At 49.5% G+C, this 23,953-nt stretch overlaps 8 protein-coding genes across 8 annotated transcripts; 3 read left to right on the forward strand and 5 right to left on the reverse strand.

Annotated features, from left to right (window-relative positions):
- Positions 1-2,139: 2,139 nt before the first annotated feature.
- PEX2_027580 (F-box protein) lies at positions 2,140-2,817 on the forward strand (the record flags this gene model as incomplete). Its single annotated transcript, XM_016740033.1, has 1 exon — positions 2,140-2,817. The coding sequence occupies one exon, from the start codon at positions 2,140-2,142 to the stop codon at positions 2,815-2,817; it is 678 nt and encodes a 225-aa protein (XP_016593549.1).
- Positions 2,818-4,198: 1,381 nt separating this feature from the next.
- Positions 4,199-7,174, forward strand: PEX2_027590 (uncharacterized protein; the record flags this gene model as incomplete). The annotated part of the gene is made up of 3 exons (XM_016740034.1): positions 4,199-4,746; positions 4,805-7,070; positions 7,136-7,174. The coding sequence occupies 3 exons, from the start codon at positions 4,199-4,201 to the stop codon at positions 7,172-7,174; spliced, it is 2,853 nt and encodes a 950-aa protein (XP_016593550.1).
- Positions 7,175-7,543: 369 nt separating this feature from the next.
- On the reverse strand, positions 7,544-8,584 carry PEX2_027600 (sterol desaturase family protein; the record flags this gene model as incomplete). The annotated part of the gene is made up of 1 exon (XM_016740035.1): positions 7,544-8,584. The coding sequence occupies one exon, from the start codon at positions 8,582-8,584 to the stop codon at positions 7,544-7,546; it is 1,041 nt and encodes a 346-aa protein (XP_016593551.1).
- Positions 8,585-8,760: 176 nt separating this feature from the next.
- On the forward strand, positions 8,761-8,922 carry PEX2_027610 (uncharacterized protein; the record flags this gene model as incomplete). The annotated part of the gene is made up of 1 exon (XM_016740036.1): positions 8,761-8,922. One exon carries the CDS (start codon positions 8,761-8,763, stop codon positions 8,920-8,922), a length of 162 nt encoding a protein of 53 aa, XP_016593552.1.
- A 990-nt stretch (positions 8,923-9,912) lies between these two features.
- Positions 9,913-11,463, reverse strand: PEX2_027620 (SEC14 family lipid-binding protein; the record flags this gene model as incomplete). Its single annotated transcript, XM_016740037.1, has 4 exons — positions 9,913-10,443; positions 10,526-10,900; positions 10,966-11,107; positions 11,198-11,463. The coding sequence occupies 4 exons, from the start codon at positions 11,461-11,463 to the stop codon at positions 9,913-9,915; spliced, it is 1,314 nt and encodes a 437-aa protein (XP_016593553.1).
- A 533-nt stretch (positions 11,464-11,996) lies between these two features.
- On the reverse strand, positions 11,997-16,226 carry PEX2_027630 (putative transcription factor (Snd1/p100); the record flags this gene model as incomplete). The annotated part of the gene is made up of 7 exons (XM_016740038.1): positions 11,997-14,522; positions 14,707-14,864; positions 15,213-15,221; positions 15,276-15,372; positions 15,428-15,579; positions 15,640-15,819; positions 16,214-16,226. The coding sequence occupies 7 exons, from the start codon at positions 16,224-16,226 to the stop codon at positions 11,997-11,999; spliced, it is 3,135 nt and encodes a 1,044-aa protein (XP_016593554.1).
- A 911-nt stretch (positions 16,227-17,137) lies between these two features.
- PEX2_027640 (Peptidase S1B, glutamyl endopeptidase I) lies at positions 17,138-19,427 on the reverse strand (the record flags this gene model as incomplete). The annotated part of the gene is made up of 4 exons (XM_016740039.1): positions 17,138-17,271; positions 17,351-18,619; positions 18,676-19,206; positions 19,262-19,427. 4 exons carry the CDS (start codon positions 19,425-19,427, stop codon positions 17,138-17,140), a joined length of 2,100 nt encoding a protein of 699 aa, XP_016593555.1.
- Positions 19,428-22,509: 3,082 nt separating this feature from the next.
- PEX2_027650 (sedoheptulose-7-phosphate:D-glyceraldehyde-3-phosphate transaldolase TAL1) lies at positions 22,510-23,674 on the reverse strand (the record flags this gene model as incomplete). Its single annotated transcript, XM_016740040.1, has 4 exons — positions 22,510-23,130; positions 23,194-23,477; positions 23,547-23,558; positions 23,617-23,674. 4 exons carry the CDS (start codon positions 23,672-23,674, stop codon positions 22,510-22,512), a joined length of 975 nt encoding a protein of 324 aa, XP_016593556.1.
- Positions 23,675-23,953: the final 279 nt, after the last annotated feature.

The following is a 23,953-nucleotide window of genomic DNA, read 5'->3' on the forward strand; positions in this document are numbered from 1 at the left end:
CGGTGACAACGACTCCTCCAGCTATGGCAACAACTCTAGCTCCAAGAAGGACAGCTACGGTAGCAACAACAACAACTCTTCCAGCTACGGTGACAACGACTCCTCCAGCTATGGCAACAACTCTAGCTCCAACAACGACAGCTACGGTAGCAACTCTAGCTCCAACAACGACAGCTACGGTAACAACTCTAGCTCCAACAACGACAGCTACGGTAACAACTCTAGCTCCAACAACGACAGCTACGGTAACAACTCTAGCTCCAACAACGACAGCTGCGGTAACAACTCTAGCTCCAACAACGACAGCAGCATTGGTAGCAAGCTGCTCGACAAGGCTCAAGGTTCGTGATTCTTTTTCTTTCTGCTACAAGGCTTTGAGGATTATAAGCTAACCTATGTTTCATTTTAGGATACCTCAACGACCGTTACTAAAGTCGTTCTTCACTGTTAGATAAGGCAACCAGTAGAAATGAACGATTTTGCTGGGTTGTGTCGTTTGGAGACTAGTATATGCTGAGGCACAATATAACTATGATTTATCCATTACGATTAAGAATATATATTCCTAGTTGTTTATTTCTGTAAAAGGCTACCGTGTCGGTCTTAATGTGAGGAGACCTCTGTTCTTCTCTTGCCTGCTTCGAACTCTGAAGGACATAGATAAAGCGGTCTGAAAATCCAGAATACTAGCCAGCCTTTTGTGCCACGAATCCAAGATACTGAGCATACTAGGATAGTTCAGGTACTTAGACAGAGGACGAATGGCATGTCCATTGCCGACGAGTGACATGTCAATAGTGCTGCGAGTGTTTCGAAAGCTGGCCATGAGGGAAGCTAACAGGTCTTTCGCAAGTTCACGACCGAAGTCAAGGCCAAGGAAAGGGATACAGACTGTGGGAAACTTGGAAAGAACGTTGGGAGCAATAAGACAAAATGATATAAATGGAAAGAGAATCATTCAAAGAAGTGGAAGGTAGGAGGCTTAAGCAGGTACTTATCACGTCATAGCACTCCTTAGCCAGGTAGGTTAAGTGTATTATATACCTCACTTTGACCTCAGACCTATTAACCTTAGTGCCAGAGATTTATCGCCGTTAGTGGCATTGACAATAGACGCGGGAAGGATCTGTACCTTGTACAAATGCTAGCTAGATAGCTGGTGGAAGCCTAACAAACATCGCATCTGCACATCTGTCTCAACAGTCATTCATACAGTTTCCTTCATAAATGAAGCAAAATCACAATTTTTGTCCTCATGGAGACCTTTCATATCCTTCGCCTTAATAGGGCTTTACCCATATCATTTACTGGTACATCTAATATCACATTTTCGCACAAAGCGTGGTACAGTTAAAAACTTCAGAAAACAGTTTACCCCTGCATGGTGATGCAATAATGATAGTGAGACTAAGCTAAGTGACAAACAACTAAATATATAAGAAGGATTGCTAGAATTTCCCCTCAAGATTTCTCACAATGTCCGGCAAACCACCTAACGATTATCAAGAAGTCAGACCCCAATACACCCAAGATGACTTATAGCATGCCTCGAATCTTCTATAGCAGTTGTGTATCATGCGGACTGGATATCTCAACAACAACCCCTTGCTTTTTAAGTGCGCCACTCCTTATTCTGTGGATTTACTGTTTGTTTATTGGAAGTACTTGCTAACTAGTGCTTAGTTCATTCAACTACGTCGGGCGTTCAAATGATGGACATTTCTTGGAGTAACAAGGGCTACGAAGATGGGAGGAGATGGGAGGAGATTGCCAGACTGATAAACACTACCTCCCCAAGAAATCCACCAAGAGGATTTTTGATTCATCAGTGCTGTTGGGTGCTTCTTTCGAAACAATTCAAAAGTGGTGAATTGGATCCGGAGAAGTTTCTCGAAACCCTAAGAGAGAAGCCCCCGCAATTGTATAGAGATTTGTATTCTAGAAACATGCGTGAGTGCATTGTATCATTCAATTGTACTCTTATAACAAAAAGATAAATTACGCTAACTCTCGGGGCCTATCATAGGCTTTGTATCCAACCCGCCGAGCTTCCATCAATGCTTCCGAAATGCGGGGTTTCGTGTAGCTGCCCAGGCCTTGCCAGCCATGGATGGATCATACGTTCTACGCGGAAGTTCCATGAATGCACACTACTTCGAATGGATTCCCCTTGAAATACGGCTGGAGATTGCAACTTGCCTATCAACTGTGGACTTCCTCAACCTACGACTCTGTTCAAGGGCAATGGCGGACATATTCGAAGATGAAACATTCTGGAAAACAAGGTTTTTCGTCCATGGCGACAGAGGCTATCTTGCCTTTCTAACTGAAGGTATCCAGCGTGCAAGAGACTGGCGACTGATTTACCGTTGTACTCACGACTCTTCTAAATTACACCCTGAGCTCCGCATTAGAAGACAATATTGGCAGCATAACCGATGGCTGAGAGATGTCTATATGATGACTAGGAAACAAAATCCTCCATTGCAGGCTCAAGTTGACAATACAAAGTCTCTACAGTGGCAAAAGGCTGCTGGGCAGATGATCTGTCCTAGGGAAGTTCGGAGGTTGATGAGTGGAGCTAATAGCAAATTGTGTCCAACATGTCGTACCAAGCATGAAGCATTGACTCAATCAGTCCCCTTCTCCAAAGATGTTGTGGGACTCGCTATCTCTGTTCTTTCAGACCCATGCTCAGACCCAGACTCACCGCACACTTTTGTCGCCGGCTTGGAGCTTATTTATCCTAGTGATATGCCGAATACTGTTCTTGGTTATCGCCTTCCAAGCAATCAAATAATGATTAATCTTCAATAGAGGCCGCTTAGGGGATTTGAGGTGATGCTTGGAGAAGGAGGTGTTCGCGCAATACTCCCGGTTTTCAGTAAGATGAACGATTGGATTGGCAAGCCCGTTGATGAGTTCTGCGGGCCCATGCGACTCACAACGGACAATGAGATACTAGCCCTTTCGGTGGAATTCGATGTAAGTTGTGCTGATCGCCGGTCTACTCAGCTTCTTATGATTGTCATTCTAATAGTAATGCCTACAGCATTGCAGACTCGTAGGACTAGCGATAGGAACTGGCAAATCGCAATCCTAGCTAGCTTCAAATCCTACTAATCAGGGGCTCTAACTTTAAAAAGAGTTGACGGATGTAGTGGGAGAGGATCTAGTGAGATAGCTAGCTATATAAGGGATTCTAGTCCGTTTTCCGTTTAGCTTTACCCTTCTGCATTTAGCAGTCCCTTTGAGCACGCTTTCGATTAACGTTGGCCGTCTTGGAACATGTGTTAATGCAATGATAAAGACCATATAATTTCCCACCAATTTTCATCATGGTAGGGCAATAATGATAATGTGAACTATGATTGGTGTCCATCGATAGAGGACCACATGATTGAGCGTTTGGGCAAGTAGCCCTTGAGCGATAGTAAACCTCCCATTTTGTTACCTTCCATTTGATATACTTACTTGGGAAAGAAATTTCTAAACAAAAAACCCAAAATTCAAGGCAAATATACTAGATCTTGATCTTTTTTCAGCTAAACCTGATTTGACTGTCAATATTCCTGCTCTGTAAGGTGAAATCCCCTACTACTCCCTCCTACTGTATGTGGAATTCATTTAGTAGGACCTGTAGTACTAAGCGAATCGAGTGCACTTCTCCCATATACAAGAATAGCCGGCCGTTTATGTGGCCTCTGTTTCTGACGACACAGTCCAGTAGTCTTCGAATGTGGTCCATTTGACTCAAGATAATATAAGGGGCGTTGTATTCAATATCACTTCAAGATGTCTTTTCAGATATCTTTTCAGATGTTTATGTAGACGACTTTTCCATATATAACATGGATGTCTCTTTCTTTACAGATTGCTCTATCCTTACAAAGAATGCGATCGCTCTGGTGTTGGTCCTTATTAGCCTAAGTTGAGGGAATAAGTACTATATGGAAGCTTAGATATAGGGACTAGGGTTCATATAAAGCTTGCAGGAAGCAATACTGACGTTAGGGTCGACTTGAGGTGTGAATGAGAGGTTGGACGTCGATGGATGTCGACGGAAGGAATTTATGGGGAGGATCTGGGATCTGGGGGGTTATCACCGCCCGGGCTCCGCCAAGTTTATTGACAACATCCATTCTACATCATCTCTCCCCTCCCCTCTTCAATGCTTCAATAAGAGCCATTCGTCAAAATGCGGCTCCAGGCGGCGCTCTTTTTCGCCGCGTGCCTATCGCCCGCGGCGGCCATCTACTCTGACGAGGTCAACCACATCGACTTCCACCATGCTCTCCTCGGCGCCCCATCCCCCGATTCCACCTTCTTCCTCAAGCCATCCACATCTTCAAATGCTTCCCTCCTCTACACCCTATCCGATAAGCTGCTCGTGGGTGCTGTGAACCCCCGCGACGGCGCGCTGGTATGGCGCCAGAACATCTCGCGGTCGGCGGACTCTCCCGCACATGGGGCGGGTCTCTTGCGCGGATTAGATGGAAACGATGCCGTTGTAGCTGCGGTGGGTAACTACATCGCGTCTTGGAGTGCTCAGGATGGTAAGGTGGGATGGGAGAATCGGGTCTCCAAGGGTGTGGTTGCTGATCTCGAGCTGTTGGAGCTTGAGGATGCTACCGCGACCTCCGGGGTGAGAGATACGATTGCTGTGGTTGCTAGCGACGGTGCCGGGATTGTAAGACGGCTGGATGGAAATACCGGAAAGTCAGTGTGGGAATTCAAGGATACAAGGTTGGTTTTGTCTTCGACTTTTTTTTGCAAGTCCCAAGCTCATGAATTGTTCTTCTAGTGGTGACGTTCCGTTCCAAGTGTCGTCTTCTTCTACCGAGGTCTTCTATATTTCACTCCAGTCGGCTATGTTGAAGGGATTCAAGATCAAGTTCACTGCTTTGGATCCATTGACTGGGCGACAGACTCGTCAACAGATCCTAAACTCTGAGGCTGATGTGGCTACACCGGAGTCCGTCCTCTATGTGGGCGCTAATTCCGCCTCGCCTATCATCGTCTGGACCGACAAATCGCAAAAGTCTCTGAAAGTTAATGTTATTGGTACCAAGGAGGTCACCTCTATTGCCATTGACAATACCACCGGCTCCGAAATTCAAAAGATCACAGTCCACGCTCCCCACAAGCTCAACGCTCTGCCCCATTTCTTGGTCCACTTTGCAACCGAGGCCGGAGCCTGGGCTGAGGTTTACCACGTGGACCTGGTGTCTGCTAAGGTCACCAAGGCCTACCGGCTGCCCTATCTGCCCGGCCAGTCGGCGGTCGCAGCCAGTGTCATTGACGCTAATGTCTATTTCACTCGAATCACGGACTTGGAAGCCATTGTTGTATCATCCGCCTCTCATGGAGTTCTGGGACGATGGGATCTGCAGAAGCCTTCTTCTGACGTTGCCCTTCACTCAGTATCCGAGGTCGTTGCCAAAGGAAAATCTGTGGCTGTTAGGTCAGCGCTTTTCCGGAAGCACGGAGATTGGGAACTTGTCCGAAACGGCCAGATTGAGTGGACTCGACACGAGGGTCTTATTGATGCTGTCGCGGCTACCTGGGCGGAAACCGACGCCCAAGAGGATCTTGCTCATGAGCTGGAAGTCGAGGGTCACGAGACTTTGTACGGCGCGTACCTACACCGTGTGAAGCGTCATATCCGGGACTTGGAGCATCTGCCCGACTGGCTGAAGGATCTACCTAAGCGCATTCTGAGCAGTATCTTGGCCGACGAAGTGTCCAACCTGGACAGCTTTGGAGTTGCTAAATCAGTTATTGTCGCCACCAAGAACGGCCGTGTGTACGCCTTGGATACTGCCAACCACGGCGCCGTTTCGTGGGGCATCCAAGCAGTGGAGACATCGCAGTGGAATGTGAAGGCTATTTTGGCTTCACCAGGAGTCGCAACCATCTATTCCGACGATGGAAGCTCTGTGACTGTGGATGTGTCGACTGGGGAGATCGTTTCACGCATCGAACCGTCTAACAGCAAACTGCACTCGATTGCTGTCTTCGGCGCGCAAGATGGAAGTTTGCTGGCCACCGTCGGTGTCCGTGAAGATGGTACTCCAGTCACTGCATTTGCCGACGAAGATGGATTCTTGGTAACCACCAGCGTTGATGGCCGAGTCCTCGGCTGGGTTGCGAAGGATAACAAGACCCCTGTGTGGGAGTTTGTTCCTCCCTCCGGACAGAAGGTCGTCGAAGCGACCGCTCGCCCTGCGCATGATCCCGTGGCGTCTATCGGAAGAGTCCTTGGAAACCGCTCGGTCCTTTACAAGTACCTCAACCCCAATCTCGCCGTGGTGACTGCAGTGAACGAGCAGACCCACACCGCCAGTTTCTACCTGTTGGACGGTGTTTCAGGCAAGGTCCTTCACGCAACTACCCAAGCAGGCGTGGACTCCACGCAGCCCATCGCATCTGTCATGTCCGAGAACTGGTTCGCCTACTCATTCTGGGGCGATGTTGATGGCAGCGAGACCTCCGCCAAGGGCTACCAACTGGTCATTTCGGAGCTCTACGAATCCCCCCTCCCCAACGACCGCGGTGTTCTTGACTCTGCCACCAATTACTCCAGCACTGCCACCCTCCCGTTGCCCCACGTCATCTCCCAGGCCTTCATGATCCCCGAATCCATTTCCCACATGGCCGTCACTCAAACGCGCCAGGGCATCACCACCCGCCAGCTTCTCTGCACTCTCCCCTCCTCCAACTCGATCGTTGGCATTCCTCGCCCCGTCCTCGACCCTCGCCGCCCTGTCGACCGTGACCCCACCACGGCTGAGGCCGAAGAAGGCCTTTTCCGCTACGCGCCCTACCTCGACTTCGATGGCAAGTGGTACCTCTCGCACACCCGTGATGTCGCCGGCATCAAGGCCGTGCTCTCTCGCCCTACCCTCCTGGAAAGTACCAGTCTTATCTTCGCTTATGGAAGCGATATTTACGGTACCCGAGCCACGCCCAGCCAGGCATTTGATATCCTTGGCAAGAGCTTCTCCAAGCTGCAGCTCGTTCTCACTGTCGTGGCACTCGGCGCGGGTGTCGCAGTTTTGGCTCCCATGGTAAGTTTTAATCTATTTCTTTTCTTTTGTCTCTTGGTATCTTTGCTAATTGTCTTTTTGTCTAGACTCGGACGAAGCAAGTTAATGCCCTGTGGAGGGCTTAGGCCTTCTAGGCTCATATACCAGATGTTATATCGTGCTTTAGACTGTAATACATATATGTTGGTTGTCAAACTATCCCAATGTAGCATCCTAAATACTCGTATCCCACTGCGAGGATTAGTCACCCTACTATCCTCACGCCAGCCTGACCTGCTCAAAAGAAACTAAAATCTGATATACAGACAGTCACTGGTCATAACAAACATTTCATTCATTCATAAACGCGACATCCAAAGGATCTAACGTACCAAACAGCAGAGCAAAAGAAACCGTATAGCCAATATCAACAATCCTCCGCAACTGTACAGACATTAAATGTACCGATTTTCCGTACTAAAAAGAAATCAAAATCACCAAAAAGCCAACCTCACTCAATACAACGGCATAGGAGATGAATTGACATAATCAACATTGTTCTCAACAGACTCAATGCGATCAGTACAAGTCCCAAAGATCCGATCCCAAAGCCTCGTCTGCTTCCCATAGTTATGACTCTTCCTCCACCCCTTCCGATGATGCAAATCATGATCCTCAATAACAAGCTCCGCATCAAACCAACGCAAAGCGAAACTCAACGTCGACGGTGGCGTAGCATGAACCCGCAACCCACTATGACCCGCCAATTCCGCAAACACCACATACTGATGACAAACCCACCACTCATAGAACCCCATCGGCATCCCCATAAACCGCATACTGAAATACGTCAGAAGCGGGATACCGAGGATATCAAAGAACTCCTGCTCAGTGTCCGCGTACAGCGTCAGCAAGGGGTTCGGGTGCTTAGTAAGGTGGTGGGTACGGTGGTATTTCCACAACGCGCCGACATCGTGCATCAGTCGGTGGTACCAGTAGAACCAGAAGTCGAGGATAATCCCGTACAGCCCTGCTTCGAGAGGTAGCCAGATGAAGCTCATAGTGGAGGGCGGGTGTGTTGCATGGTATGCGATGAAGACGGTGAACATTGGTCGGAAGGTACTTGTCGACATGAGTGAGCGGACGACCTTTGCGACGCCGACGTCTGGCACCCCGTCGCGGGCGTGCTTGTCACCATCTAGGAACCCGTGCTGGTGGCCCAGTCGTCGGAGAACGTGGAGTTCGTGGATGGCGATGGTTTTGAATGCAAGGCCGTATAGGAAGAAGGCGCCCCAGGCGCTGAGGTTGTGGCCGGTGACCTCGACGTAGGCGTGGTGGATTAGGAGCGGTATGGCGGCGTGTGTGAGGACCCAGCGGTGCATGGACCAGTCGGGCACGTAGGGCACCGCGTCTTCCTTTAGATGGACAGGGATGTTCTGGTCGAGGTGTTCTGGGTGGATGCCGAGTAGTTCGTAGAACCAGTGGAAGAGAGTCCACTCTGAGCGGGCTTGTTGCCGCCAGGTAGACTTCATGGAGTCCTTTGGGTTACGATTCATGGCTGATTTGTAAACAGTATAAGGGTGTCGAAGTGCACACTTCAATATACCCTAGGTACGGGAGTTAGTGGGTTTTAAGTGCTTGGGCTTATTGTCGATCCCTCCCCAGTCGTTCGGCGATTGGCGACACTCGGCACATGTGAAGAAAGCCCACTTCTTTCATGCTCCCCGCAAAAATGAGCCTCGGGCGTTTGGCTAGATTAGAACATGATGTCGATCATATCTCGTCTTGGACTCTTTCCCAACAACATGGCCGTTTTAGCGCTCTAACTAGTGCTTGGGCTCAACATGGTGGCCTTATGTTTGTGTTTCTGGCTGATTCGGGGATGATATCATGATGCAAAGGCATTTATAAGTAAATTCTGTTTCTTTGGTCAATCGGGACTGGATACTAGATATCTAACGTATTTGGTCGTATAGATGTGATGTGGAGACGAGTCATGTGGTCAACCAAAGCCCTTATTCCCAATTGGTCAACTATTCACACAAGAGAGCAGGGTCCGATGGTATGGTAAATGGTATATGCTAGACAATTTATAGCTAGATTTGATATGTCTAGGTGGTCTACTTGACTACAATTCAAGACAGTCTGCCAAAATCCTTCCTGGGTGGCCGAGTGGGCGAGAGACACGAGATCATCCAATTGTTAGGTGGAATAATGACCACGGGTGAATCTGATACCGCACTAGGAAGCCTAGCAATGGTCAACCTGGTCAGGTTTTGGATCCTATTGGGAGTAATTGGGGCATGGATATCTTTTTTTCCTCCTTTCCTATATCAACCCTTCGCTACTTTTCTCTTCCGGGTTGTCTCGGGGTATAGTGGTATAGTAGGCCTATTTAAGAGGATATTCCAATATCATGGAATAATCAAATTGCTTTGGGGTCGCTTATATTGGACTCGTGTTGGGAGGTTTAATACGTGCATGGCATTCTCACGAACTTGGCACTGGGAGTTACTACCAAACAGATCATATTTCAAGCTTGAATCAGGGCCCATAAACAGTTTCAAATTGGGTTAATTCCACATAAGGAGAACAAGCTAGAACAAATCAACCAGAGAGACGTGTATAAATGTTGGAAAGATAAAACAAAAAAACGAGTACCCCAACAGGTTACCGACATTATGCAACAAATGCACGGGCAACTAAATTGTCCTACTTTGCAATATAAACCAGGAAGACAGATACTCGAGAACAAAAGACATGGAAGAAAAGATATACCTCGGTATTGAGATCTGCGCTATCTTGTGCTATGTCACATCGCTAATGGTATGTCCAACCACAAACCCCAACACGATTATTCCTGCTGCCTTTCTTTCTATGTGTTCTATGCGGCAACAGTATTCTTTGTCTCCTCCACAGATAACTGGTTGACCTGGACCGCCACATTATCAATAGTCTTCTCACTGTCATCAACTTTAGTCTCTGCGCTATTAGGAGCCGCCTTCTCTACAGAGTCAGCGGATTTAGCCTCTGACTCGACCGAAGCCTGTGTCTTCGGGATGGGAATGATTTCCCTGCGCTCCTTTCCATCAATAGTGCCCAGCACCTGGAGGTGATCGCCGTTGAACAACACAGGGCCCTTGAGGATATCCTTCCGCGTTTTGCCGTCCGCGAGCGGCTGCTCGATGCCGTGGAGCAATTCACGGCTGGGATCGTCCAAGTTGGGCATATCGCCCCACGACCAGTCCAGCTTGCCGCCGTATGCCTTGGGGATACTGGACGGCTCCATGAAGGAAGTGAGAGTTGGCTCGACTTCTGCGGCGGAGAGAATAAAGATCTTTGAGGTGGTGCCTGGGTCGAACCAGCGCTTGATCCAGCCCCAGACGGTTGGGAAGAATGATGGTGCTCCGATAATCTAGCAGTGAGTTAGTTCCACGATCTTATCTTCAACGGCAGAAGCTCTCCGGACGGATTAGACGGGGGATTTCACAACATACAAAGATTCGATCTAATGTCTCGGGGTAATGCGCCGTAGCTAAAACACTAGCATCCTGCATATGACTCTTCAAGTTCCAGAACTGCTTCAGTCCAACGCCGCTGACATCCACAATATTGGTTGAGGTCACAATAGGCGTCTCCGGGTTCGGACGTGGCAGCGCGGAAGCGAGCGGCATCACGAACCGGAGGAGATTCTCATACAAAGCGAAGAGATTCAACAAGCGCGCAGGGACTGTGGATGATTTGTGGGTTTCGGGTGTACCGCTAGTCATGGTGGAGTTGTAAGCAGCGACAGCCTTGTTATCCAGGTGGCGGATCTGGAAGACGTAGATGGGGATTCCGCGGCGATCGCGACGGCCTGTCCATTGGGGATACTGTAGAGACAGTAAACGTTAGCAGGAGATATGTATATTTGTTCGCAAGGGATTGTAAGACGCACCATGCGTCGAGCAGCCTCGTATGAATCCACGCTGATGTTCTCATATAGCTTCTCGATGGCGTTGTCTTTGCGCCAGTCTTCAGTGTCCTTGAATTGCGCCCATGCGCCCTCGACATCAAACTTGCGAGCGCGCAGGAATCGCCTGCGCAAAAACCAAAGTCAGTACTCGATCATCTTGTTTCATTCATCCACTTGTAGCTGTGCTGGGGTATAGCGTTGACGCGCCACATACAATAAAGTCGCATCGTCCTGGCTAGCGGGTTTCGCCTCGACGCCATCTGCTTGTTCCACAGCAGGGGTGTAGTATTTCCGCTCAGCGCAAAGTGCCTTAAACTCGTTCAGCTTCCCCTGCTGCTCTGGTGTAAGGTGGTGCAAGTGTCCGGCGAGCCATTCAGTGCCGGAAGCTTGGGAGGCGGAAGCGGCTGGATCGTTCTTTGACGAATCGGTGCGCACCAGGTCCTGTTCGGAATCCTGCGGAGTTTTGTTGCCCCAAAACATGGTGAACTCTTATCTCTTAAGATTTACTTTTTTTTTGAAGGAGAGATCAACCTTTCTGAAACAGATTCTCGGAGGTGGCGGAGGAGAAGAGGCGGTGAAATAAATACGGTATTTGGTCCCGAGATTGGTGTTACTGGAGGTTAACTTTATTTGTGATACATCTCTTCCCTCTATCACCTCTATCGCCTCTACAACCTCTTTTTTTCGGTGAGATCTACGTCTTTCTTTGAGATTGTTAAAGGTTGAGATATATTTCTGCCAAAGTGTAGTTATCTGCCCAAATACATCAAATACATCAAATACATCGCAGATCCATTGATCAATAAAGCTAATTGGGAGATGAAGTTAGGACATGCTAATGTTGTGGATGTCATATGAAAACACAAAAATAAAATAAAATTCCAGCCTAAATTAAACCAAGCACCCATATCTCAGTGTACACGGCACAGCCAGATGCTAACCATAGGACCAATCCCAACAATATCTGTACAGATCACCCTCATACAGCTCAAAATTCAAATAAATACAAGAAATTAGTCCTCGGTAAGATCACCATACTCCCACATACCGCGGCGCTCAGCCTTAGCTTCGTCCTCGAGCGTGCGCAGGTTGGAGAGGGTATCGACGGAGGCACGCTCCCAAGCCTTCAGCTTGCGGGGTACCATGGCCATACCCTCGTGAATAATGTCAGCGTTGATGCTGTTATCCAAGTTCTTGGAAGCAGCGGGGTCAAGGAGAGTGACGTGCAGGGTGCCGTCCTGGTCGACGTTGTCAACGTTTGCGACGAGCTGGCGATCGAAGGTCTGGTCGCCGATGAAGCCGACGGCGTCCTCGAGGTAATCCTCGGAGGTGGGGAACTGCAGAAGAGAGAGGACTGCATCAATGGCCTGGGGGCGGAGGGTCTGGCTAGAGAATTGGGGTTGGGTGAGAGGGCGAAGTGATGCCCATGGCAGAGTCTCGGAGTTACCGAAGTCGATGTAGAGCACCTCAGCCTGCTCCTTCTCGCGGTCGTTGCGGCGCACCTTAGCACGGTACCAGTCACCGTCTTCGGTGAATTGGGCGGCAACCCAGTCGCCGGCCTTGGGAGGGCCAGGCAGCGGGGTGTCGTTGGCCTTGTTAATGTGGAACTTGCGGAAAGCGCTCATCAGTTCGGTGAGCGCGTTGGTGCCGGTACCGATCTGTTGCAGCTTGAGCTTTGCGGAGGTAGGATCGATGTAGGTAACCATAACATCGCGGTAGTCCTTGCGACGCTGAACGGGGGCGGCATCGCTCTCGGCGCCAGTTCCCGCGCCATTGGCAGCCTCGGCTTCCTCAGCCTCAGCGGCCTCCTTGACGGGGTCCCAGTCGTGCCACAGACCCTTACGGGCTTCCTTGGCTCGTTGTTCCGCAGCGAAATACTCATTGGCGTGACCAGATTGCTCAGCCGAGTATGCATGGACGGTGGCGAAACCCTCCTCCAGCAGAACGGTTGTGAAGTTCTCCTTGTTGATGTAAAGGCTGCCAATAAATCCGCCAACCTTGTCAATGGTCTCAACGTCAATCTCAACGTCGCGCTGCATGCAGCGGCGGTTGGCAAGGTCGTGGGCCTCCTGGCCGAAAGGCTCACCGGCGTCGCTGGGCCCGCGGGAAGAGCGAGGAGCACGGATGCCGGAAAGGACGAGGGTCAATTTGGCGTTATCGCGGGGAACTAGAACAGTGAAGCGAGAACCAGACTTGACAAAGTCGACGACAGCAGGGACACGCTTTTGACGCTGCAAGACACCAAGCTCCAGCTTGGCCTTTTGTACGCTCTCTGAGTAATCCACCACCTGCTTCGCCTTAGGAGCCTTGGAAGACCACATTCCACGGCCTTCCTTCTGAGCATCAGCCTCAGCAGCGAGAAGTGCATCATAGTCGGGAGACCGATCAGCGTCGTCCATACGGTGGCGAATTACGGAGGAGTAACCAGCCTCTACAAGAGCCACACCAACATTGGTGTTACCCTGTACAACAGTAGCCACCTCACGCTCCTCGTAGCCCTCGTTGGCAGGCTTCTTGCCGTTCACGGTGACCATGACATGCTTGGCAATTACCCGCTTGCGCAGGTACTCCTTCGCCTCGGCAGCATAGGGAGACTGCTTGGGGTCGGAGGGCTTCGGCTGGCGGATACTGGCGAGGCTAATCTTCTTCTCCTGGCCAGCCTTGTTGCGGATGAAGAGGGTATCCGCATTCAAAACACGGGTGACAACGTAGTCCACGGCCGCGGCACCGGCGGTCGTGGGTCCCGTGTGGCTAACCCACAATCCCTTGCGGTCAGCCTTCGCTGTAAGTTCTGCCTGGCGGAGAAGAGCCATGTCCGGACCCAAAAGCGTGGAGTGGTGATCCTGGCAGCGGGCCAGACCAGCCTCAAGAAGGAATCGAGAGATGTTTCCGTTGGGGTGAAGGAGAGTGGCAACAATTTGTCCCTGCGGCGTAACGCCAACCAGAGAAACCTTGACCTTGCGCTGCAACAATCGTTCCTCAACAAACTGTTGTGCCTCATCACCAAACGGCTCAGCCGCGGTCTCCTTGCCATCAGTAGTCGTGCGCTTAGCGGATGGTGCCCGGACACCAGCAATGGCAATAACGGTCTGAATGTGCTCCTGCGGCTTGAGCAGCAAACGCAGCACAACACGGTCACCATTCAGGACCTTCTCGATAATGCCCTCCAGCTGCTGGCCCAAGTTACGCTTAACCAAATCACGAGCGCCAGTCAACTCGTAGCTAGTATCGATCTCGCCATCTTCGCCGCCGGCCCAAGTTCCCTTTCCTTCGTCCTGAGCGAGGGATTCTAATGCCCGCAGGCGTGCCAGGAGTGCAACGGTCTCCTCAGATTCATCTGCGCGCTTGCCTGCCTCTTCACGGACACGTGTCCAGCCCTCCTGCACACTGATATCGGGCAATGAGGCATCGAAACCGGGAAGCTTGATGGTACCGTAGTCGCGCTTCGCACCAGTGGGGATGGTATACTCAACGTGGAACTGGACGACTTTGCCGACAAGGAGCTCACGGAGGAATTCGCGGGATTGGAAGGCGTATGCCTATAATGGATTATTTGCATTAGTTTTGTCTTTTTTTATTTCTTCTCCTTCAGTCATGATCAATTGATCCAATGCTGTGCGTAGCTCGTATGGTCCAGAAAGGCCAATTAGAGATCCCAACAAGCAACAATCTGGTCTTCCAATGGTGCAATCAACAGGCAATTAATCTCAACAATGCACATACCTCATCGCCCTCTCTCCTTAATCTTGGAGCAGAAACATAGGCCAAACTCAGGATACGTTCTTGTGAAGGGTTGGTAATATGCGACAGCACGACCGTGTCACCGGACAGGACGGACTTGACCCGGGCTTCGAAAGGCATACTGAATGAAACAGTCTCCACTACCACATACACAATTGTGATGAGATTGAAGACAGAACCAGAATAAAAGTAAACACAAGGAAGAGAAAAAGAAGTTGAGAGCAAGGGGAATGTCCTGAGGGGAAACGTGGCCGGTGTTTAGACTTGTGGGGGAAAGCGGTCAGCCGATCCGAGCTTCTACGGAAGTCTACAAAGCATCGAAGCTATACAATGCATCGATCACGACAGAGATCCAAATATTAACATGGCAATTTGGCATTCATTCATAACCCTAGACGGCGTAATCTGCAATTTTCATCCACCAACTACGGGAATTTCAAAATCCAGGTTTCAAAAGGGGATAGAACCGCACATTTATGCGGCAATACCAATGACACCTAAAACATCTTATTAGCATCCATCTCCACTACAGCACGCCTTCATGCACTTACCGCAAGCAGGGCGGGGACCGGCGTTACCGGTCTTCTTGGACTCCTCGTTACCACCCTTGCCAAGGTCATCAGTACCGGCGTGGACGACAAGAGTGCGCTAAATTATATTAGCCATATGTTTCAGCAATGCCAGATATCAATTATAAACTCACGCCCAGAACGGACTCGGCACCAATCAGCTTAACAAGGCTATCCTCCTTGGAGCCGGTGGCATTACCCTCAGCATCGGTCTTGAAGTTGCCAAGGTCACCGACGTGACGGTCGGTGTCAGTGGGAGCACCGTGGTTCTTGCCGAAGGGGTTGACTAGAAGTAATCAGTACTCAATCCTTCCTCTTCCTCTTTGGCTCATCGTGAATGGCTTACAGTGAGGGCCAGCGGAGGTGCAGCCGTTGGTGTTGTCACCGAACTGGTGAACGTGGAAAGCACGCTCAGCGTTGGCGTCGTGGCCGGTAATGTTCCAGGAGATAGTGGTGGGGGCACTCTCGGAAGCCTGCTCGAAGGTGACGGTGCCGGCGACCTTAGCGTCACCACGGAGGACAGCAACTGCAACGAAACAGAAATGGTTAATGAATTGTTCCAGAAGGCTTATCGAAGGCTGCCCGGCATGCCGGTTACTGGATCTCCAGGCCACTGGGGTCTGATCTCAGCCTCAGCAACGGGTGGTGCCGCACTGGCCCAGGGTCAGGATCGGAATGCCACACTTCTAGCAAATGAGCAGCGATGATCCCCAGCCTTGTCCCAGGGGCATTGGCAGACATCCAGACAGCAGTGGAGAGCTAGTGCGAGGATGCAAGCCGATAGGTCCGGATTTGGGATCTGGGTCACAAGGTGCTCAAATCTGCTCATACCCAAGGTCCCCTCGCCACACAGATCGTGGGGAACTTGGGAGCTGAAGATCTTTATGGCCCAGAGAGAACCAGTAATGGAAACTACTTACCAGCCTTAACCATTTTGATTATCTTAAAAAGTTTTTAGTTTGAAGATTGAAGAAGAAGGGTATTGTGAAGGAAGAGGAGAGGAAGTGGGCGGACGAAGATAATAAGGCGGATGATGTTGACGTGACTCTACTGGTATCAGCAAAGTATCAGGTACATGTATTTCAGTGTAAAAAGCGCCGAGTACACCTGTACCTGGTACCTAATACCAAAGCAAAACATCCCCCACCTTCCCAAGTGGGGAGCGAGTCGGAGCTCGGGAAATGACATAATTATTAATACCATCGTGAACATCTCAATTTTGAATGGGATACCTCCTCTGTACGGACAATTGCCATATCACTGCTACTATGGGCTTCAATATTTAGACATAATTCTTGCGCTTGATTGTTTCTTCTTTGTACAGAGAGAGGTGACATAAAATGTACGTAGCTACCTAGGTGTACCCGTGGACGTACCGGATATTGCCTGCGGGGTTTTCCTATTTGAGCTGCCGCTTTAAGAAGGGCAGTCAGACTCAGGCTCCCAGAGTAAATACCAGCACGAGCTCGGAGCCACGTGCATAATGACTAATCCATTTTCTATCACGTTGATAGTACGGAGTACATAGACAAATGTAGCAGTTTTCAGAAGAATGTTATCAAAATTTATGAAATTCTTTGAATAACTGCTCATTTGTCATTTGGCAGAGCAGAGAAGAGAACACGTCCCCTGAGACTTATATAGCCAAATCAAGATAATTGTGCATTAGACTTGAAGTACAATAAGCTTTCGGATGGAGATAAAAGAATCGTATACGATAGCAGAGTTAGATACAACGAAACAATAAGCCGAGAGGGTGCAGTAGAGTAAAGACCGTGTAAAATAGGAAAAAGTAGAAATATTACAAAAACAGGTACAAGTAGGGTGATCAGAATTTGGAGTGTTCACAGCTGAGTTGTAGAATCCTCACCTGGAACTACAAATCCTGGATCTGTCATCAGCGGGTCATCAAGGTTATGCAGCAGGCTTTTCTGCTCCAAGGTCACATCTTGACTTTGTTCCATAGAGTACAATGTGTCTAAAGATTAATGAGCTGATTAGTTACCATCAGTGGCTTTGTGCTAACCAGAAAAGGGTCTGGACGGAGAATTGCTTACCTTTGGAGAGTTTCTCCTGCCAGGAATTCTTCTTCTTCTTCCCGTATATGATATCATACATGGACTCGCCACCTTCAGGGTCATGAGGTTTCTCAATAGGGGAACTACCGGAGTAGGCCTGAACGACAGGTCGCAGCGCATCGATGACAACGGGACCGTACTTGATGACAGTGGGTCCATATCTGGCGGCTGCTTCTTTGATCGCGGTAAAAAAGCCTTCCGCTTGGAGTTTGTCAAGAGAAGCGTCTTGAAGGACGGAGGCAGCTGCAGCACCAAGCACAGCCCTCTTGCCTAGAACAGTCAAGTCTGCATCGAGTGGCGTGGACTCATCGAAGGAACTTTCGGTCTTGGGAGGAAGCAGCGTGTTGGCGACATCTAAACCCTTCTGAACGATACTGACGCCTTTGTTTGCAGCAGACAAGACAGCGCCAAAAACGTCCCAAATGCTCTCCTCAACGGGTTGCTTATACGGAGCGTCGATAATGCGTTTCGCGAAACTATCCTGCATCCTCTCATACGACTCCGGCTTCTGAATCGGCTTGACGACTTCGCTCTGACCAAGGTCGGTTTCGGGATTTGCAGCTTTTGTAACTAGAGTTTGCCGAACGATATCTTGAGAGAGTGGAAGAACAGAGGCCATGACAGCTGGCAGGACCTTCGGTGACACTCGCTCGACTGCTATGGCGCGTTTGCCGTATTCGACCATCAGCTTTTTTCTGAGTTCCTCGCGGAACTTCCGGTCCTTCACTTTGGAGTGGAAGAAGGCGTGAAGACAAGCTTCGTTCATGATAGCCTGGTGGACCACGCTAGGCTGCTCTTTCGGGTCACCGAACTCACTCTCAGCTCCAGTTTTATTTCCTTTAGCAGCGAGCTTCTTCCCGGCAGCACCAATGGCTGTGCCAGCCAGCGCAGCCAAAGGACCTCCAATAGGGCCGAAGAAAGGGCTCGCCATCTTGAGAGCATCACCCACAATAGGGGCCCCAACATCCATTACACTCTTCATGGTCTGCCAGAAGTCTTCTTCCTCGTCGAAGCCACTCTCCCCCTTGGGGTTCATGTCGACGTATGTGACACCCTCACGGAGCACGAGCGGCTTGACTATGTCGAATGTTTGATCAAAGACAGAGATATACTTCTCGTACGGGTTTCCAAGTTTTCCAATTGCGCTCGCGGAGTTCTTGCCACCTCCTCCGTAAACATGGGCTCCAATGGACACCTGCGCCGACCCATTCGACCCTCCTTGTACAATGACCGGGGATCCGGACTGGCCTATGGGAGCACATGAGAAAAGCATCAAGGGGGGATGAAAGATCGGAACCGCTTACCTCGGTAGGTGTTGATACGATACTCCAACATGTTCACAGTAGACCTCTCGCGGTCCCAGGCGACCTGGCGGAACTCCTCATACATCTGGGCACCCTTTTCACCTCCATAGTCTTTATCGCCCGGATATCCAACAACTCCAATCGTCTTGTTGTCTCGAAGGGGCGTATCCTGGAACTTGATCGGCGTAATTCCAGTAAAGGGCTTGTTTAGCCGGATGAAAGAAACATCATTCTGGCGGTACATCCCGGACTCCAACCATTTCTGGGTGGTAACAATTTTGGCGCCGTAGCGGAACTGGACAGCCTTGCTCTCCAGTGCATCTTTGGTTACGGAGGCTTTGCCATTGTAGCCAATGAAGGCCCTAACTTCGATGGCGCGTCCAAAACCCTTGCCATCATTTTGGCTCCAATCAAAGGCACAATGACCTGCTGTCACGAGAAGGTCATCCTGGATCAACCAGCCGGTGCCCATGGCATACCGTTTGTCATCATCTTCCTGGCCCGCATAGCGCATGAAGAGCTTGACGATAGCTAATTGCCTTCATTAGAATAGTGACCCGTAGTTTGACGACATGGAGTTACTTACATCGGTACTTGCCACCGTCTTTCTGAAATTCGTCAACGGGAACTGTCTTGCGATCATCCTTGAGATCTTCAAACACGGATTCTTCCTGATGTTCATCTTTCAAGTGTTGCTCGGCTGCCCCCAGGGTAGCTGCACTGAGATCCCAAGTTCCTGCAATCAGAGACATCGTGATCGAAAGTAGTAAATGAGTAAAAAGTGGTCAAGAATGATAGATAAAGCGTGTGAAAGCTGAAGGAAAGCGACCTGGTATAGTGAGTTGAAAACAGCTCTACAGTCCCCTACTTATACCCCTCCACAGCTGTAGATTCTTCATTCCCTCGCCTCATCTTGCCGACTTGAAATGTTGAGTAGCGATGTGATAGTGGCTTAGCTGGAGAGGAAGTTTGCGACAATATGAAACTGCCAGCTGATCTGAACATACGACTCTCGACTCTCGACTCTCACATCAGCGACAACTTAAGAATAAACTGCCGACCCTCGGGCTAGCGTAAACCAGTTTTTGCAATGTCGTCGTCTTTTATTTCCATATTTTCTGAAGAATAAAAGCCACAGATACGCCACAACCACTAGTACCTACATGGCTCGGGACGACCCCTGCAGAAACAACTCAACGGCGAATGGTAATTGGCCTGTTAAAAAATAAGCGCCGTCCTTCAGCTGGCTTACGCAAACAGCTGTTCGCATGAGATTACCCAGAGCAAGCTCTTCGGTTCTTCTTGCCATTGCCTTCCCCGCACTGTAATACACTAGTGATGCCCGTGGCGTATCGGGAGGGCCGACTCGTGACACTTCGAGCCAATTATTATTAGAATATATCCAGCTCCAACGAATTTTGTTCGCCGGAGCTCTCCTAGAGCTAATTCTGGGGCTTTTTGCTGTTCATGATTGGCTCTCTGTGCGTGCTCCCGTTCTTTGCATGCATATCTGTATGTCCCGACCTCAGCGCCCGAGTCGTGCCATATACGGAACTATCTTATCAAAGATGAACGTGATACAGGCAAAACTGGGTAATCCGAAGTAATCTTTGCAGGGGAAATATTTCAAATTAAAGATTTCTCAAATTATCAATGGGTTATTTGCACTTTTTGCTTATGCAGTTCATATTTGTGAGATTTACTGCAAAGGTGATAATGTGGGATCAACGCAAAATCAGGCCAAGCTCGCCGCAATCACTTCATGCCCTTTGAGCTTTAAAAGGCCCCGGGCTGTTGATGGTCTTGGGTCTGAAACACCTGCAGTTGGCATGGCGATCAAGAAGATTGTCCCGTACAGCGTAAAGTTGTACCACGAGCTTTTTCATCTCACCAATACAGCGGATAGAGTCCCCGATCCCTTCTGTAAGATCTCATGGTCTGCTATCTAGCCTAGGCAGTGTGGGCCGTTGCTTATAACTCAAAATCATATGGGAGGAAATTGAAACCGCGCTCAAGGATACCGCAACCATAGCAGAACAATATGAGCCTCTGATCAATGAGGAGCTAGTGCGCCAAAACCCCGAGACATGTCTTCTTCGGCATGGGGTACTGGTATATACTACAGACCAACTGGAACAACAACTAGAACAACCCAAATAAACGATGGAGCTTCGAACCCGGTGTAGCGGAGTTGCTCTCAATATAATGAGTCAATAAGAAGATAAGAGGAACTTCCCATGGGGTTTAATTGACTGATATGGGTATAGTATGTATTGACTGTTCAGAATTTCACACCAACGGTCTTACTCGTTTCTTTTCTTAAATAGCCTGGAAAGGCCGGCCTGCCATAAGAAAGCCCCGGATAAGTGAGCTCCGTGAAATCAACAAAATCCTCCTTCCATTCCATAGCTCCTACTTTTTCTAGCGCATCGATGTGTCTCTCCCTTAACGATTTGGCGCCGACTATAAGTTCACCTTGTCTAGTGTGTTTCCCAACATGCATATACTCAGTTCTCTCTGCACTCCGCCAGAAATGTGGCCACACCATCAATTGAGCTTCTTGACCATGCAATGGTTCTGTGTGTGTGGCCCATACCTTTGAAGGCGTTTCAAGTTGAGCTCGCTTCAGAGGGCGGGGGTTTCGACTATCCATCAAGACGGCCGGCTGGCGAATGCCTTTCAGTTTCCAAATTTCATCCTTGTGAGCTTCGGTCATAGGTGTTGGAAAGTAAACCCAGAACAATTGAGCGTATGCATTTAGCAAGGAAACGAACAAGTAGGTCCTGAGATAAAATGTCTCAAAAGAGGAGATATATATTATCCCTTTACTCGGAAGATTTTCCCAATAGTGCTGGGCGGAAGGCGAGGCTGTGAATCCCCTGAGATTCGACTCTTTCTCCCATGCTTTTTATGAAGCATTAGCGGGTTAAGTCTTAGTGCAAGTTTGCTGCACGACTCGACTTACATGTTACTAAAAGAATCGTGTCCGGGCGATTTTGGAACCTTGCCCATGCAGACCCCGCGTGTCCCGGGGCCCGAGCCAGTGGCTCAAAATATCCAGACCATTCGGTATCTAGCTCTAGGTCTTTGGGGACTTGGAACTCGGTCCAGGTAAGAATTTCTCTGTCCTTGTAGTGGTCCACCAGAACCTTGGCTGAATCTGCCATGGGTGAAAATTTGGGATTTGGACAGAAACAGGAGTTTGTAGTGGTCTACGAGATAAGTCCAGGTTTAAATATGGCCTCTAGCCACTAGTGACTAGTGGTAAACAAGTTAGCACGTACAAGAGTACAGTACATAGTATGTGTTCACATATGATGGTCAGGCGGTCAGATGATCCATGCTCAATTAGCTTATGTAATTAGCTGTGAGCGACTGTTCAGGGGCGTGCTCAATTTTACTCTGAGGGCAAAAAGCGGCAAGAGCTGAGCACTAAAACGGAAGGGAGGTCTCGAGTGCCATTAATTTCTTAGCCCAGTACCTGGTACATGTGTATTTGGTTTGTATCGTTGCACAACTGTATCACATTCAAAGCTCCGAACCATCCTATCAGTAATTGACACAACCTCGGGTAATATAAAATGTATCAATACATAGCAGCATGCCGAAGTGAAATGACACCATAGCTTGAAGACACTAGTGCGGGGGTCTGAATCTGAATAAGCCGACCCGGCTAGATTCCGCAGTTTACCCCTCAGACTTAGTCTAATTTTCTACACCGACACCGGAGAATAAAACACTGGGGACAATTTCATCAATTCGTATCTACCGATTCCAATTTTTGGGAGATCGCAAATTTACAATTAAACAATTAAAAGAAGATCAGAACCCAACCTAAGCCTGGATCTTCTGGGCAAGGAGCTCCTTAAGAGTAACGGCATCAGCAGCGAACTTGGAGATACCCTCACGGAGCTTCTCAACACCCATAGCCTCCTCGTTGAAGTCGAAGCGGAAGGCAGCCTCGTTGTGGAGGTACTCGCGCTTCTTGATCTCAAGGCTGGCGGCACCAGCGGGGTTGAGCTTCTGGGGAACGGCCTCGGTGGAGTTGTAGAGGTCCTCAAGGAGGTTGGGGGAGATGGTCAGGTAGTCACAACCAGCGAGCTCGGTGATCTCGCCAACGTTACGGAAAGAGGCACCCATGACAATGGTGTTGTAGCCGAACTTCTTGTAGTAGTTGTAGATGTCCTGGACGGACTTGACACCGGGGTCCTCCTGGGGGGTGTAGTCGCGCTTGTGGGCAGCCTTGAACCAGTCAAGAATGCGACCAACGAAGGGAGAGATGAGGTAGGCACCGGCCTCGGCGGCGGCAATGGCCTGAACCAGAGAGAACATGAGGGTCAGGTTGCAGTTGATGCCGTGCTGGGACTGGAGGATGTGAGCGGCCTTGATGCCCTCGTAGGTGGAGGCAATCTTGATCAGGACACGGTCCTTGGAGATACCGTTGTCGGCGTAAAGCTGAGTGGCAATAGTTAGCTTGGAATTCTCGAAGGAATATTTTGGGTGAACTGGTGAACGTACCTTGATGATCTGGAGAGCCTTGTCGACGGAAGCCTGGGTGTCGAAGGAGAGCTTGGCGTCAACCTCGGTGGAGACCTTGCCGGGGATGATGTTAAGAATCTCCTTTCCGAACTGAACGAGGAGACGGTCAAGAGTGGCCTCAACCTGCTCGTCAAGGGTCTTTCCGTTCTGCTTGCCGTATGCAACGGCAGTGTCGATAAGAGCGGCATACTCGGGCTTCTTGGAAGCAGCGAGAATCAAAGAGGGGTTGGTGGTGGCATCCTGGGGCTTGTACTTGCCAATAGCTGAGGTTTACGTTAGCTAGCCATTCAATGTTGGAACCCATGTCACGTCAAGAAATCTGGAATACATACTGGCGAAGTCACCTAGAAATTTAGTGTTAGCGTGTATTCAATGCAACCCAGATAGAATTGATTAGCTTACCAGAGTCGCAAACGACGACGGTGCCAGTAGCCTTAAGCTGTTCGAGAGAAGAAGACATTTTTTATGTATTGAAAGTGAGATAGGGGGAGTGTGAAGAAGAGAGAGAAGAGTGGCGGGCGGCGTTGTGTTTAAGAAGGAGGGGTGGTGTCATGAACCAGAACCAGATCAATTGCCGGGTACTTAGGTTTAGTATGGAGTTGTCATATTAAATGGAAGTACCTGGCCTGTGCCCCGTTTTTCAGGTTGGATGGTGGGGCAAATGACGCTGCAGGATGAAATCAGACAGCGCTGGCCTTAACAACTCCAACTTCAATCGGCTTGTTTCCCACTGCTTCTT

Source organism: Penicillium expansum, assembly GCF_000769745.1.
Source record: "Penicillium expansum strain MD-8 chromosome Unknown contig72, whole genome shotgun sequence".
In the NCBI taxonomy this organism is placed as follows: Eukaryota; Fungi; Ascomycota; class Eurotiomycetes; order Eurotiales; family Aspergillaceae; genus Penicillium; species Penicillium expansum.